Source organism: Ostrinia nubilalis, chromosome 18 (assembly GCF_963855985.1).
Source record: "Ostrinia nubilalis chromosome 18, ilOstNubi1.1, whole genome shotgun sequence".
Classification (NCBI taxonomy): Eukaryota; Metazoa; Arthropoda; class Insecta; order Lepidoptera; family Crambidae; genus Ostrinia; species Ostrinia nubilalis.
The window spans coordinates 5,542,648-5,557,576 of NC_087105.1; the positions used below are offsets into that span (position 1 = coordinate 5,542,648).

Genomic DNA, 14,929 nt, shown 5'->3' on the forward strand with positions numbered 1-14,929 from the left:
CAGCTGGCCGTAATGAATGCATTAGTTTCGGCTGAGGACGTGAGCTAGACTAGGACAGTGGTTAGTGACCTAAGAGTAGTGTTAGCAACATTTTGAACATACGGACCCAGATGGGATTGGCAAGGAGAACAATCGCTGCGATCATAATCACTGAAGCAATAAAGTGTGGCGAAAGTGCCGGTGTCCCCCAAAATGATAATCTGTATCAGCGGCGCGGCGGGGTGACGCAACGCGGCGAGCGCCGCAGCATCAGTGGCCGCTGCGCTCCCGGCTGCAACGATCTACAACTAGTTATTTATTTTATCCACGACTCAAGTGCCATTCGAAAACTCATTGTGATTTAATGTGATATTATTTTTATTTATAACATTGGAGTGTTTACATAAACAGACAAAATGCATTCCCGGGAAGTTCTGTCGATGTTGGTGTTCACAATCGGACTTTTAAGTTCAGGTAAGACTTATTTTGAAATAGGTATTACTTATAAAATGACACAACTGATTTTAATTATTGTGGTGCCATGTAATTATCTAAGCTTCACTGCCTGGATATGAATATCTAATTTACTCTTGCTACATAATTAATACATTTAGAAAGTTTATTTTATCTCTAGATTTCCATTAAGCATGTTGTATACTTTTGTTTATGTGATGTGTTTGAAATAAAAACGATACGTACCTACATACTAAAAGTTACTTAATATTTGCCGTTTTACACTTGAGTGTAAAGTAAAATAAACACATAAGTGTACCGTAAATAAACGACCGGGAGAGTTTATAAGTACAAGAAGGAAAAGTTGGGAAAAACAGCTATATCATCTGAACGGAACCAAATAGAGTTTCTTCCCAAAGATTAAATGTTTTTCCACAATTTCATAATGAAATGTATGTGTTTATAAAGTCAAAGTTCATTTCCGGCGGGAAAAACTAGGAAAACCACTACTAGTGATTCGCGCCTGAGTGTGCTGGGAAACAACATCCCCTGTCACTTGTTGCACATAATTATGCAAGTTCCTCTGCGTCTCATGTGTCCTATAGATAAAGTTTGACTGTACATTTTGCAATTCCCAAACAATACCAAATAAAATAACCAGTCCCATTCAAGGTACCGCATTCGCACCGACAACGTTACATAAATATTATATGTACTTACTATTCCGCGAAAAACTTATGTAGTGTCTGAAACACATTCGCTAAAGGTAACTGCAGTAACGGCGATACTTACGGGTCGCATTGCGGGGAGCATATTAACGTTACATAATAAACTATGGACTTTACGTCTCTGCTCTTACGAGCAAACAAATCGAATTCAAGAATTGTTTGTCCATTTCTCATAGATATGCCTTCATTTAAAACAAACTTCTGCCGGCGACTGCCTGCATGCATTTCGGTCTGAGTAATAATAATATGATCGAGCACGCCGCCGCAATAAAAAAAACCTGACTTACTTAAGTAATTGTAGAGACCCCCGAGGAAATACCATACCAAGTAATATAAAACGTTATTAAAATACTAATTGCTAATTATAGATAGCTATTTATTTAAGTAACTTTAAGTTAATTAAATCTATCAAAACAGTACCTACCCTACATTTAGTAATTTACTAGCTTTTACCCGCGGCTTCACTCGCGTGAAATTTAGTTTGTCACAGCCTATATGTTACTCTGGGTTATAAACAATAATAGCTACTTACTGTAAAGTTTCATCAAAATCCGTTCAGTAGTTTTTGCGTGAAAGAGTAACAAACATCCACACAAACTTTCGCGTTTATAATATTAGTAGGATAGTAGGATCGCAAGAGATCATCAAACTTAAAGAATGCATCTGGTGATTCCTTAGTTAGACACTAGAGCAGAAAGTCCTGGGTTCGATCTAAGGGTTCGATTTAACATTTCAACTTCAGAATATTACATGACGTAGGTAAGCAAGGTATGTAGCTGCTAAAAGTAAATTTTGGAATACGTTAAATGACATGTAAAAACCAGGACCCCCCAACCCCAGGTTCTCCTATGACCTACTCGAAAACCTTTGATTCAAGTGAATACTTAATTTAATAATGAGTTGTAGTTATCAATAATAGAACGATGACATTGAATCTGTAAGTAGGTAAATAAGCCATTTGTACAAGGTTTTTAGTGAAATCTAAAAAGATTAATTTGATCTCATTGAATTAGAAGTGGTGACCTGGGGTTATCTCTAGGTTCTGTTCATCAGATGGCCAATTGTAAAAAACTTTTTGTTGTTAACAATTAGGACTAAGTACATTTATCTTGCGATCAGGAATTTCTTAATTATCGTTGCTTTTAATATTGTTTTTACTTATTTAAAATATTCGCGAAGGATTTAAAAAGGATGTGACGAAAATCGTTGACCCAACATCGATTCGTACCTACCTACTAAGTACGTAAAGATGGGCTCATCCAGTTGCAACACACATATTATTATCATAATTTTGTTTGCTTTGGGAAAGCTAACATTAAATTTTAATAGCTTCGTATAATTTACGTGCGATTTTTAAACACGAAGGTAGGTACCTTCGTGTTTAAGTTTCATGAGAGTTTGCTGCATGAGACCTGGGACTGGAGCTTATGTAAAAAGTTGTCTAACTTACAGGTGACGTAAATACAATAGGGTTAAAATTAAAAACCATAATTAAATAATAACAACAAATTTAATGCGAGCTAGAATTAGTTCGTTAGAAGATTTACTCCGTGATCCAATGATTACGGCCTCCGAAGCGCGGGTTGGTGCGCAGCTTGCAGTCGGGCAGCGAGGGCGTGGGGTCGGGCACGGGCGGGTGGCACGGGCACGGCGGCGGCTGCGGCGCGCTGCTCGTGCTCGAGTGCACGCGTGCCCGGCAGAAGTACCCGAACTCCGGCCGGTACAGGCAACACTTCGTCGCCATGCAATCGTCGAACGCACACTGCGTCTTACGACAATAAGTATACGAGAAATCCCCGGAGCTCTTATCGATGCAGTTGGCGTACTGCTTGAACTCCTCCAAACACTCCTTCTTGATGCGCTGAAAGACTTGAATCGCGCACTCCGTAACTCGTTTCCCGAGCTCGATGCAAGGGCGCGGGTCGTTCGTCTCCTGCCTGCACAGCATGAACTCGTTGTTGACGTTCTCGCAGACCTTCCCAAGGTAGGGGGCCGCAGACATCAACGTGGCCATCGACACGTTCACCTCGCGAGAGTTTAGTTCGGTATACTGTGGTAATTCCACTTCTTTGGTTAGCACCATGATTACAGCTAGTTTTTACAAGATATTCAAGAATTTACAAAATATTAATGACAGGAAAATAGGCAGCTAAACTGTCAATCAGTGGTTTTTTTATCATGGTAAACCCATAGGTAAACCATTTCAAATAAGGTTTTAGTAAAATATTTGTTAGCATTGAGGTTTTAATTAAGTAAGTTAAACGGTGCCTGAAGCTCCTGAAACTTGCTGAAACTGGAATAAAGTTGCAGTCAGTCGCTCCTACAGCTCATTTTAGCTATCTCGCTCGTAGTTTTAAAGTAAACTTTACGATTTGAACTTTAAACATACAAAAATAAAACGGTCATTAATTTATTTTACGTCGACGGTGCAACTTGCACTCGTTAACATACTTAATGCATTTTTGGTAGATTCTAGCTGTCGTTGATATACCTAATGTTATATTGTTGCATGCATGCCGCGTCAGCTAAACCCCATCCTAGACCATGAATAAATCAAGCAAAAGCAACAAATAAATAGGACAGTACATACTTACTTAGTTTATGTAAACGTATGACATCAAGCTAAAATCGGGTAAAAACACTGTCAGACTGCAGATTAGAGGGGGCCACAGTAGAACACCCATTACAACGGCACTTAACATAGGTACTCTTGAATTTGTTAACAGCCGAAGGTCAATCACTAGCATGCCCAGCGGTGCGCACCAGCAGCGGCTGGCTGGACCTGTTCCCGCTGCCGTGCAAGAAGCACGCGGAGTGCCGCAGCGTCATGGGTCCGCAGCACCTCTGCTGCAAGGGCTTCTGCACCAAGGGCGTCGCCGCCTCCGCTGCACAACGGTAAGTTGCACCGCTGTAAATCGCTTGCGCTATTGACGAGATCCGTAGGAGAACCAAAGTAATTGACACAACCCGCAGAATCGCCGTTGGGGCAGAAAGGGTCTCCAGTGGCGACCACAGACCAGAAAACGTAGTGCAGGCAGTCGTCCCAAATGTTGGACCGATTGTCTATGACTCATAGACTATGAGGTCGCGGGAGCGTCTGGGCGGGAAATCCATGGGCGGATGGAATGGAGTGGAGACCTTTTAATTTGTCCAGCAGTGGCGGGACGACATTAGGTTAAAATGACGAAAGAAAATAGATGCCTAGGTAACAATTAATCGAATTAAATTAACTACGAGTATGTTAGGTAGGTTACGTTATTAATGAGATTAGATCTACTTTAATTTGCATTTCTAAGTATTCCGCAGACGAGGCAAAACAAATAAACGCCTTATTAAATGGTCAATATCATGTAACAATCATGCATACCGACAAAGACCTTAATTATTTCTTTAGTAGGTCGCTAGCGTAAAAAGTAAGTGGTCGCCGCGCTCTCCTTTGCATCCATGCTCAGCAATTTTGTATTTTTATTGATAAGATACGTGTTTTTATAATTATTATAGCTAATTGCACATCTCGTCCCAAGAGAAATAACGACTGCTCTGAAAATAATTTAAAATTTACTTTGATTTAGTAAAAATAAGTAACTCCTACCTAGTAGGCCTAGTCTAAGTTGTTAAACTTAAAATTTCACGCGTTGTAATTTGATTCGCCGCGTTTGGGTTGACTTCGTGGTCAATGATGCACGAGTGCGTTTAATATCGTTGGTCAGAGTGATTGGCAAAATCAAGAGATTTATTAATAAAAATAAAACCTATCCATCTTTACTTGTACTACTCGTAGAGCTAGGCGGAATGCTGTTTACGTACCTACATGACTGTTACGAATACACATTATTATTTTACTTCATTCAACCAGAACAAAATTATCCAATTATATTACAATTAAACATTTAAGTTTATCCAAATGTTAACATATATTGAAGTTAGCTTGTTAATGATTACGCTATGTTTTTAACTAAGTGGCGCAAAGTGAAGTAAAATAGTCGGAGCGTAATAAGTGTAACCAAGTGCATATTATTATCTACTTACGTGATTGGCACTTGGCAGGCTCTTTTTGTGTTGTAATCGTAACCGGCTCTCCGGTCTTAAGACATTTTACTAGATGTTTGTCTAATGAATGCAATTTAAGTAAAGTAAAATAAAATCCAGATTAACTTTTTGTATTCGTTTTTATCCTAATATTATAGGTACCTACATAAAAAGCCTAAACATGCGTGCGTTCGCGTTGTCGAAGTAGAGCTAGAGCCTAGAGGTTGTGTGTTCGATTCCCGTTTTGGAGCGCTTATTTACTTTCTTTGCATAAGAGCTACGTGGTTTCTGAATAAATATTTAAAGTATTGGAATCGTTTCATGGTCCTCACTGAGTTCAACCGGATGTCTTTCATATTGTGTTTTCCTTAGATAGACTCAGAGCTCAGAGGAACATGGCTAAAAAGACGTCAGTTAGAGTTAGGGTTCGGACAAACCAACGCGATCACACCGCGATCAGCCGGCGTGCAGCGATGGCAACCAGACCTAAATGCATTGATGGCCATCGCTGCACGCCGGTTGATCGCGTTGGTTTGGCCGAACCTTTAGGTAGAGCCGGTACGTTTTCGCCGTTGATGATGACTAAGTACTTAAGTATAATAATAATTTGAGCAATATAGAAGGTGCTCTAGTTAGCAGGCTACGCGGACTTAGTGTTTGCCTTACTTTTAAATTCGTGCCCTTGTTATTGTGATATAACCAACTGGTTGTCATGTCATGTTCTTTCCGATTCCTGTAATTGTAAAAGTGAACGGTAAATGTGCGGGTTAAGGCCGCCGGGTGTGCCAAAGCGTAATTTATTCAATAATTCGTTAATGCACGCGGTAATTGCTGCGGTTTCTATCCTAAATGCATAGGTACCGCGCAGTGGTTAATGCACTTTAAGTCCTTGAATAGTTTTTTAGTGTTTTTAAATCTGCATTCGTACAGTCCAGCCACGCCATTAGTTTCGTAATTTTGTAAATGTCAAATTAATAAAAACGCAAGTAACACTATACCTAAAGCCTCAGTCAGTACCTAAACACAATCAATATAGAGTCCCGAATAAGTATCTCCTACTATGCAACCTGGTGCCTATGGTGAAATCTTTCTGGGCTGAAAAAAATGAGTTATTGATTGCCAATTACTATAGGCGTGGACTAAACATAGATAATAAGTAGATCATAGATGTAGTCAGTGGCGGATTAAGAGTATCCGAGGCCTTAAGCACAGAGCCTGTGTAGGCCCTCTATTGCTTAAATGGAAATGGAAGGAATGGAATGGAAGGTATAAAGTATAAAATGAAAGTTCATCAAAATAGAAAGTGTAGTAGGTAAAAGGTAAAACTTAAAACATTATTTTCCTTGCCTTAATCAGAGCAAACTCCGAGATTACATCGTCGAAATTTATCCGACGAAGTATGTCTGCCTCAATACACATTAATGCTAAATAATTAAGCTTGTCTGGACGGATTTTAGTTCTTTGCGGGTTTTTTAACCTTTTTAGTTGTGAGAAGGATCGTTCAGCAAAGCAGTTAGTAAGATTCTAAACACAACCACAATGATATTAGTCTTACACTAGCACACTTCTTTTGTTTCTCTTCTTTTTTCACATCGCATGTTTATTTTAATATATATGTTACGGTTAATGTGATAAATTGAAAATTATTAATAATAACCGGTTATTATGAATAATTACCGACAGTCGCGGTAAAAGTGATAAATTAATCACATTGAACAGTAATTATTTAATAATTCAACCTTAGTACTAACAAATTTCATAAAAGAGAACAACATCTTGTGTACGTGCTCGTGTACAGCCAAACTTTTGAACGTTTTGATATCATATATTAATATAATTTGACATAATGTGTTTGGAATGTTTCTTACATAATATTACTTTTCCATGATGCCCATAACATAATGTTTTGATTTAAAGTGAAAAATAGGTTAAGGTGCGGCGGGGGTGGCCCTTGGGCCACCCCTAAGCCGCCTATTTAGTTTTATACACACATAAATGACCTCATATTAATCACATTTACCAAATCATGCGGTAATTATTCATAATAACCGGCGATTATTCATAATTTTCACATTTATCACTTTGACCGTAACATATACATTTATAAATATATACACATACAGGCTGTCCCGTAATGCAACGTCAAGCCGGAACAGGGTGTTGAGGCAAGTTATGCTGGTTATCAAAAAAAAATCTGTGTCATTTTGTCAAAATAATAGGCATTTAAAAAAAACAAAAAAATCTACTCCCGGTGACGGTCTTTTTACTCGTGTTGCCACAAATCTTCACTTTTTCTAATTATTTTTTTTATGTAACCCTGAATAATGCTTATGTTTGGAATTTATTGTACCCTTAAGACTCCGCCTTTATCCGAAACTATCCGTAACTTTTGAATCATTTATGTTATGGATATTTTTTTATTTCGGATATCCGATAGTATGGGTTACGGTTACGGATATCCATAACATCCCTGCTTGGTAAGATGGCCCTCTCCGTTCCGCTCATACCTTTTAAAATGGCTTCTCCACCTCACTTAAGCCAGAAACTTGAATTTTGGGCACATTAGAATAATAATATTTAACCAAGGTAGATAAAGTTAAAAACGGGATTATTTCCAAAAAAAACAAAAATTGTCGACAATTACAGCAAGAATTTACAAAGTGTTATACCATTTTGGAATCCTTACTAAATGCGCCAAATTATGACTTCACTTGCCATACTCGCGTAGTACAATTTTTTTTCAGTACAGTCCGTTTAAACTAGGCAAAATTTTTATTTTGAAATTTTTTTTGGGAATAATGTATTTTTTTCATCCAAGCTGGAGCAGCTGGTTTCGTAATTTAGATAAAAATTTAGAGAAGCATTATTCAGGGTTACTTAACAAAAAAAATTTTGGAAAAAGTGAAGATTTGTGGCAACACGAGTAAAAAGACCGTCACCGGGAGTAGATTTTCTTGTTTTTTTTTAATGCCTATTACTTTGACAAAATGCCACATAGATTGTTTTTTATATTTTTCTGATAACCAGCATAACTTGCCTCAACACCCAGTTACGGCTTGACGTTGCATTACGGGACACCCTGTATACACAATTATTATTATTTTAATACGGGTATTATTTTATTATGTAGCATCTTTAACCGCTTGAGTCCCAGACGGCATTAATTAATGTCATAACAATTGATTATCTATTGTGTCTAGATTCGCGGGCCTTGAAGGATTAATTTACTATAATTATGTTTATTCAACAAATGTTTGCACATTATTATTATTGTTATATATTTATACTAGCTTTTGCCCGCGGTTTCACCCGCGTGAAATTTAGTATGTCACAGATCGTCATAAATTATAGCCTATATGTTAATCTGGGTTATAAACAGTAATACTGTAAAGTTTCAACAAAATCCGTTCAGTAGTTTTTGTGTGAAAGAGTAACAAACGTCCAGACATCCAAACATCCAGACATCATGACATCCAAACTTTCGCATTTATAATATTAGTAGGATTTAAACGGCCTTGTTGATATGCAGTTTAGGTTAGTATCCGTGACTTCCACTCGGCATGGGGCCCACTGAAAACCAGCGTCGTGGCCTTCCCCACCGTGGGCCACGGCATATGCTGAGTGGAATCCCATTGCGATGGGCATCGCTGTTGCGACAGGATAGCACTGCTCACTGCTCAGTTCACTTTTTATTTCCTTGTAATATTTATGTGCCATTTCTGTCTTTTTCTCTGTCATGTATGTGATGTTCATCGTAATAAATTTTTTTTTCTTTCTTTCTTTAAACGCCACTTGTATATTTGGGAAAACGCGCTTTACTTTATCTACACTATAATATTATAAAGAGGAAAACTTTGTTTGTTTGGTTGTAATGAATAGGCTCAAAAACTACTGGACCGTTTTTAAAAATTCTTTCACCATTTGAAAGCTACATTACTTACGAGTAACATAGGCTAAATCTCTATAAAATGTAGGTATGAAATGAAACGCCTCCATCCTCTGCTGGCGCGCCAGCAGAGGATGGAGGCCCCTGGAGAACAGGGGCCCCAAGCACGTGCTTGTAGTGCTTATACGTTAATCCGCCACTGGATGTAGTAGCGATACTTATAACATAATGACACTCGATAGATAAATATAAACTGAATAGCTATATATAAATTCTTAATTTAGTAACAACAAAATGATATAAATAAACTAATTTGTGCATGATTGTACAGTGCGGAAACATGCGATTGGAAAGGATTATGTTATGAGCTTCGTATATTTGTTGTAAAATTGAGCTTACTTAAATGATTAATTCAGATAAGCAATGGACACTGCCTAGTTACACTTGAATGCACCTTTCACATGAATATTCACAAAGCACTGCCTACTGCCAAGTAGGGTTCATAAATTCATAGAATTATTATGATTCCTATCACTTACATAAAGCTTAGGTAATCACCAATCATGTAAAAGCAAACCTTTTGAACATAAACGGTAATTTTTAGAGCCAACGACACGAAGGGTAGAGTAGTCGAGCCAAGCACAAGCACCACCACCAGCACCAGCACAACATCAACCACAACAACTACGACAACAACAACAACAACAACTACAACTCCAAGTACCACCAGCTCGACCACCACCACCACCACGACCACGACCACGCCGGCTCCGACCACGACCGCGGCGCCGCGGCCCTTCCTGCAGCTGCTGCCCATAGTACAGACCACGCCGGCTGTGAAAACAAAGTCCTCTAAGTCAGGTATGGCCATTTTACCTCATACAAAGCAGCACAAAATCTTTGATGAAACTTCTATGCAATATAAGAGTCACAAATTAGAAAGAAGCAGTTAGCATACATTCTAATTTTATCTTACTATTGAAACTCTAAAGTTATTCAACACTTTGCTTAAGATTTGAAATGTTTCAGCAATACATAATAAACATATAATATAAATGTGGATGCATCGTATAATTCTGTTTAAAACTAGGACTTATAAACTTAAATCATTAAGTAATGCGAGCACATTACAAAATTGCACTACATAAAACGCAACTGTTACAATGATAAGGTCAATTGACATTTTGATATTGAACTAGCCCGTTGTTTGTAGGCTCTGACATAACGGCTGACGTAACTTATTCTCATACACGCAACACCGCGAGTGTTTACGAGTATAATGTGGATTACTCGAGCGCAGGCAAGGCGCAGAAGCTGGCGTGCCCGAAGCAACTGCCTCTGGAGTTGTTCCCGATCCCGTGCGAGAGCAACGCGCAGTGCCGCAGTGCGCCGGGGCAGGTCTGCTGCGAGAAGCGCTGCGTCAAGGGCGTGTCGGCGCCTCGCCCTGCGCCCAAGCCCAAGTCACATCAACGTATGATGCTTCTTACCATTTTACTAACTGACATGACGCTACGCTTAAGACAAAACTAATATTGCTACTCATCCATCACCCATGAACATAGAAACATCTGCAATTCATAGAGTTGTAGGTTGGTTGTGTACCTACCCACAATGATAGCGCCCCTATTAAGTACTGTACTTACTTAAACTGTACTATTACTACAGCGTCCACTCTGGCCGCCAAAAGGTTCAAATTTTATTGTTTCCAACATCTCTGCCTTTTCTTGCAGCACTGCTGGGCGTGATACCCCGCGAGTGCCCGACGACGCCTCTGGGCGAGCTGCTATTCGAAGTGCAGTCGTGTAAGACTGACGCCGACTGCTGGCCGCGCATCTGCTGCCCTGATGGCACGCGCTCCTACTGCCGCACCGCTAAAGCGCGCTTGGACCTTGTGCCTGTTGCCAACCAGATTGACGGCCGTGAGTACTAGACTTACTCGTGGTGCAGTTGTCAGACTGACGCCGACTGCTGGCCGCGCAATTCTGCTGCCCCGATGGCTCTCGCTCCTACTGCCGCACCGCTAAAGCGCGCCTCGACCTGGTGCCTGTCGCCAACCAGATTGATGGCCGTGAGTACTAGACATACTCGAGGTGCAGTTGTCAGACTGACGCCGACTGCTGGCCGCGCATCTGCTGCCCCGATGGCACTCGCTCCTGCCGCACCGCCAAGGCGCGCCTCGACCTGGTGCCTGTCGCCAACCAGGTTGATGGCCGTGAGTACTAGACATACTCGTGGTGCAGTTGTCAGACTGACGCTGGCTGCTGGCCGCGCATCTGCTGCCCCGATGGCACGTGCTCCTACTGCCGCACCGCTAAAGCGCGCTTGGACCTGGTGCCTGTCGCCAACCAGATTGACGGCCGTGAGTACTAGACTTACTCGTGGTGCAGTTGTCACGACTAACGCCGACTGCTGCCAAACATGATTTTTCTCGTAATGTAGTTAAACGTGAGTAGGTATTAAGGTACTAGGAATAGCACCGTAGTTTACCCTAGAAATACGAGTGCGTGACGTTGCTCTGGAAGTCGCATGCTACAAAACGTCGCAGACTTTTGACTCTTGAAATGAAAGTTCTTATTGCAAAATTACGAAAGCTGAGTAACGCAATGCGCCAGTCTAGATACTTATTTATTAGTACCTATTTTATAAATTGTGTAATGAAAAATTGAGAAATTCAGTGGTGGTACCTAGTTAATCCTGAGCTACTAATATTTTCTTTACATTTCCTGTCGAATTAATAATTTAAAAAAGGGGATTTGTGCAAGTTTAAACCATGTCGTTAACTTTGAAAAAAAAAACTGTCTACTCTTTGAACTTTAAAAGCTGGATTTAATTAAGATCACTAGGTAGGTATATCCTATTCGTCGTTAAACTTTATAAGAGCTTAACGTGTTACTTCATAACTCGTATAAGGAAAACGGACAAGTTTCACGTAAAACGTTGCAACACTGCAGCGTGTGGTTGGGTACAAGTTTCCATTTCTTAACAGCTATCAGTCAATTTTATTTTATTTAACTCGATGTACGAGTATGTATCCCTAATTTCCTTCTCTTGTTTGTGATATGAGTATGCACTCCACAAGATGCCTTACATCCTATCGTATATTCGTGCTTAGGGCACCGACTATAATATTTTTGCTGGCGCAAAATGTACTAACATGATTCCTATTACAACATGACATTTTGTCCCACTGGAATCGAACCTGGGACATAAAGGTACGCAATCAGATTAGGAGGTTCTGCCTAAATTGTAACTGACAATGTAATAACGCAATCACGTTTATTCAGGAGAACAAATCCTCGCACATTGGCGTCAACAGACCATTCGGGGTGGGCTCACCCTCCCCCTCGCTATTACGCACATGCCCTCGTAACGGAGCTCAGAGCTGTGTTCACCACAATAGTCCAGAGTTTGTTGAACTACCAACCCTCAAATCGGCAGTTCGACACTGACACTGTGCAGCTATTTTATCGCCTCAAAAACTTACTTATAGGACCTTTTCAAACCTTGAATTTATGTGATTTCAGCCGTGAGGATGCTGGAGCAATATCTGCAGTGCACTCCGCCGCCCAAACAAGAACTGTTCCCGCAGCGCTGCAGCTCAAGCGTGGACTGCTTCCCCAACCTGTGCTGCGCCGAGGGCGGCAAGAAGCACTGCCGCCCGCCCCAGCGCAGTCTACTAGCACTGCTTGCTGGAGTCACCCAGGTATTTATTCAAGTGTTTACTATGTGCCCATGGATTGGACAGTTTTCAAGTGGTATGTATGGCCACCATCTCTCAGATATTTATAATAAAATAATGTGAGTGCAAGTGTAGGTATGCCATTCGACACATGTCCCAGAAAACTGCAGTTGTATTATTAAATAAGAAATAGGTTGGTGCATATTCCCCAAAGTATTGAGTTCAAATATTTTAAAAAGGCTCCATATAAATTAACATCACCAATCAGTCATTTAGTATTGGGGTGCTTTTTTTTCAGAATTTGATATTGGTCTTTTAGGAAAAGTAGATGTATTTCAGAAGTAGAATTCAGTGCTTTTCTTTTGATCAACTATAAAAATTATAACTGTTTTTGACTGTGAACTCTTACTTATTACACTCTATTTATCAAGTCAGTAACTAATATAGCTCTACATTTTCTACAGTATGAAAATATTTTAGTAAATTAGGTAGTTTCACATCTGAACATATTTCAAGTTTTTAAATTAGTAGTACCTAGTGATATGAATTTTTTCTTTTGATTATTTTAAAAGTATTAATGTGTATTATCTTTACTTTTTTCTGTTGCAGAGAGTTGGATCTTCTTTAGTGAGTCTACGGCAAGGATCAAATAATAAAGTGTAATTGTGAATAAACTCTAAGTGATTGTTAATTTGTTAGTTTTGATACTAGATGTTTTGTATTTTTTATACTTTTGTACAGATAAAATTATTATCATAGGTATTATGTGTTTTGTTTTTTTGTGTATTATTACGTATAATAAACATTGTGGCCAGGCAGTTGACACAAAATTAAGTCCATCTCATAAACTAAAGCAAAATCATAGAAAATACATTGATGGGGATGATTTGGATATGTACACCTTGATTTTAGCTTTGAATATTAACTCACTGACCATTCTGTAGATAATTAAGCTTGTCCATGGAAGAAGGGAGATAATAATAAAAACAAAATAAGTGTTACTTAAAAATTTATTAAACTAACCATTTAGTCCAGCTGAAACAAAAGAAAAAAAGTTGTAGTTATTTATAATGTCTGGAGCTAGATTTCAAAACAAAAGTAACAAAGGAGTTATCAATTTATTATATTATTAGTCATTTATAAAAATGGCATGTATACCTAGTTCATATATGAATACACTAAATTGAGCAAAATGCTTGTCATTAAACAGATATTACCCCACAACTACATCCAAGATCAAAGTCAGTTATAGGAACCACCAGCCTAGGCGGCTGTCATCATTACAACCAAAAATGTAATGAATCAGACACACAGTGTTTTATAACTTATTTTGTATTGATGATTTGAGATCTGCCCCAAAAACACGACACAAGTGATCTTAAATTAATGCAACTTCGGGATTTGTAGACAAAATAAATTATGAGAAACAGACCAATGATCCAATAATGCTAAATGCTCTTACCTTCTTGAATCCGATGTCATTCGCGTATTCGCGGAAACATTGCCGGCAGATGTTTAATCCATATTTACGGATAAGTCCATGTCTGTTGGAGCAAGCACGACTGAAACGAGAGAAACACTGGATGAGTACCTATAATTTTGATGTAAGCCATCAACACGTGCCATAACCTAAACACAGTAGCACGTATTCAGGTCTAAATGATCAAGTTTAAGAATTTACGTACCATGAACGGGATCCCTGCCCGTATCTCCGGGGGTGAGAATACCAGATATTGGCGTGACCCATGTTTTAGAATTAGAAATAATTCACTCCAGCGACAAAACACACGACCGAAATGGCCTCTTGACAGTTCTAAAAGAACGAATGATGTTAAATATGGCATAGACTAGATAGAAACAATGAATGAATGATTTTTGTTTGGACTCTTCCTTCTCTATGAAATCTTTAGTTAAGCACCAAAAAGTGATAGACACGATTTTATAAAAGTTATGTAATAACCCACTTTAAAAAAATTAACGAAGATTGTTTTGAGGTCAATGACTTCTTTTGGACATGCCGCGATGGCGACGTCATCTGTGTGACGTCTGCCAAATTGACAAGTCACCTTTAATGTATTGTGCTGTCTCCAAGACGTTTTTTATTATCGATAAAACGTACGATGGATCTAAAATACTGCAGAATAACCAGTGCAGACGTACGCTGTTTAGACTGGC

At 39.2% G+C, this 14,929-nt stretch overlaps 2 protein-coding genes across 3 annotated transcripts; one reads left to right on the forward strand and one right to left on the reverse strand.

Annotated features, from left to right (window-relative positions):
• Positions 1-13: 13 nt before the first annotated feature.
• On the forward strand, positions 14-13,516 carry LOC135080563 (integumentary mucin C.1-like). Of its 2 annotated transcripts, none has more exons than XM_063975221.1 (7): positions 14-453; positions 3,887-4,055; positions 9,680-9,936; positions 10,289-10,546; positions 10,806-10,994; positions 12,600-12,778; positions 13,364-13,516. In XM_063975221.1, exons 1-7 carry the CDS (start codon positions 396-398, stop codon positions 13,415-13,417), a joined length of 1,164 nt encoding a protein of 387 aa, XP_063831291.1. In that variant the 5' UTR covers positions 14-395; the 3' UTR covers positions 13,418-13,516. The 2 variants fall into 2 exon arrangements, with proteins under 2 accessions (XP_063831291.1, XP_063831292.1); XM_063975222.1 differs by having other exon boundaries at positions 18-453; positions 10,376-10,546.
• A 234-nt stretch (positions 13,517-13,750) lies between these two features.
• On the reverse strand, positions 13,751-14,580 carry LOC135080564 (small ribosomal subunit protein uS14). Its single transcript, XM_063975223.1, has 3 exons — positions 14,440-14,580; positions 14,217-14,316; positions 13,751-13,789 (listed from the first exon to the last, which is right to left on the reverse strand). Exons 1-3 carry the CDS (start codon positions 14,499-14,501, stop codon positions 13,781-13,783), a joined length of 171 nt encoding a protein of 56 aa, XP_063831293.1. The 5' UTR covers positions 14,502-14,580; the 3' UTR covers positions 13,751-13,780.
• Between the last annotated feature and the right edge of the window lie 349 nt (positions 14,581-14,929).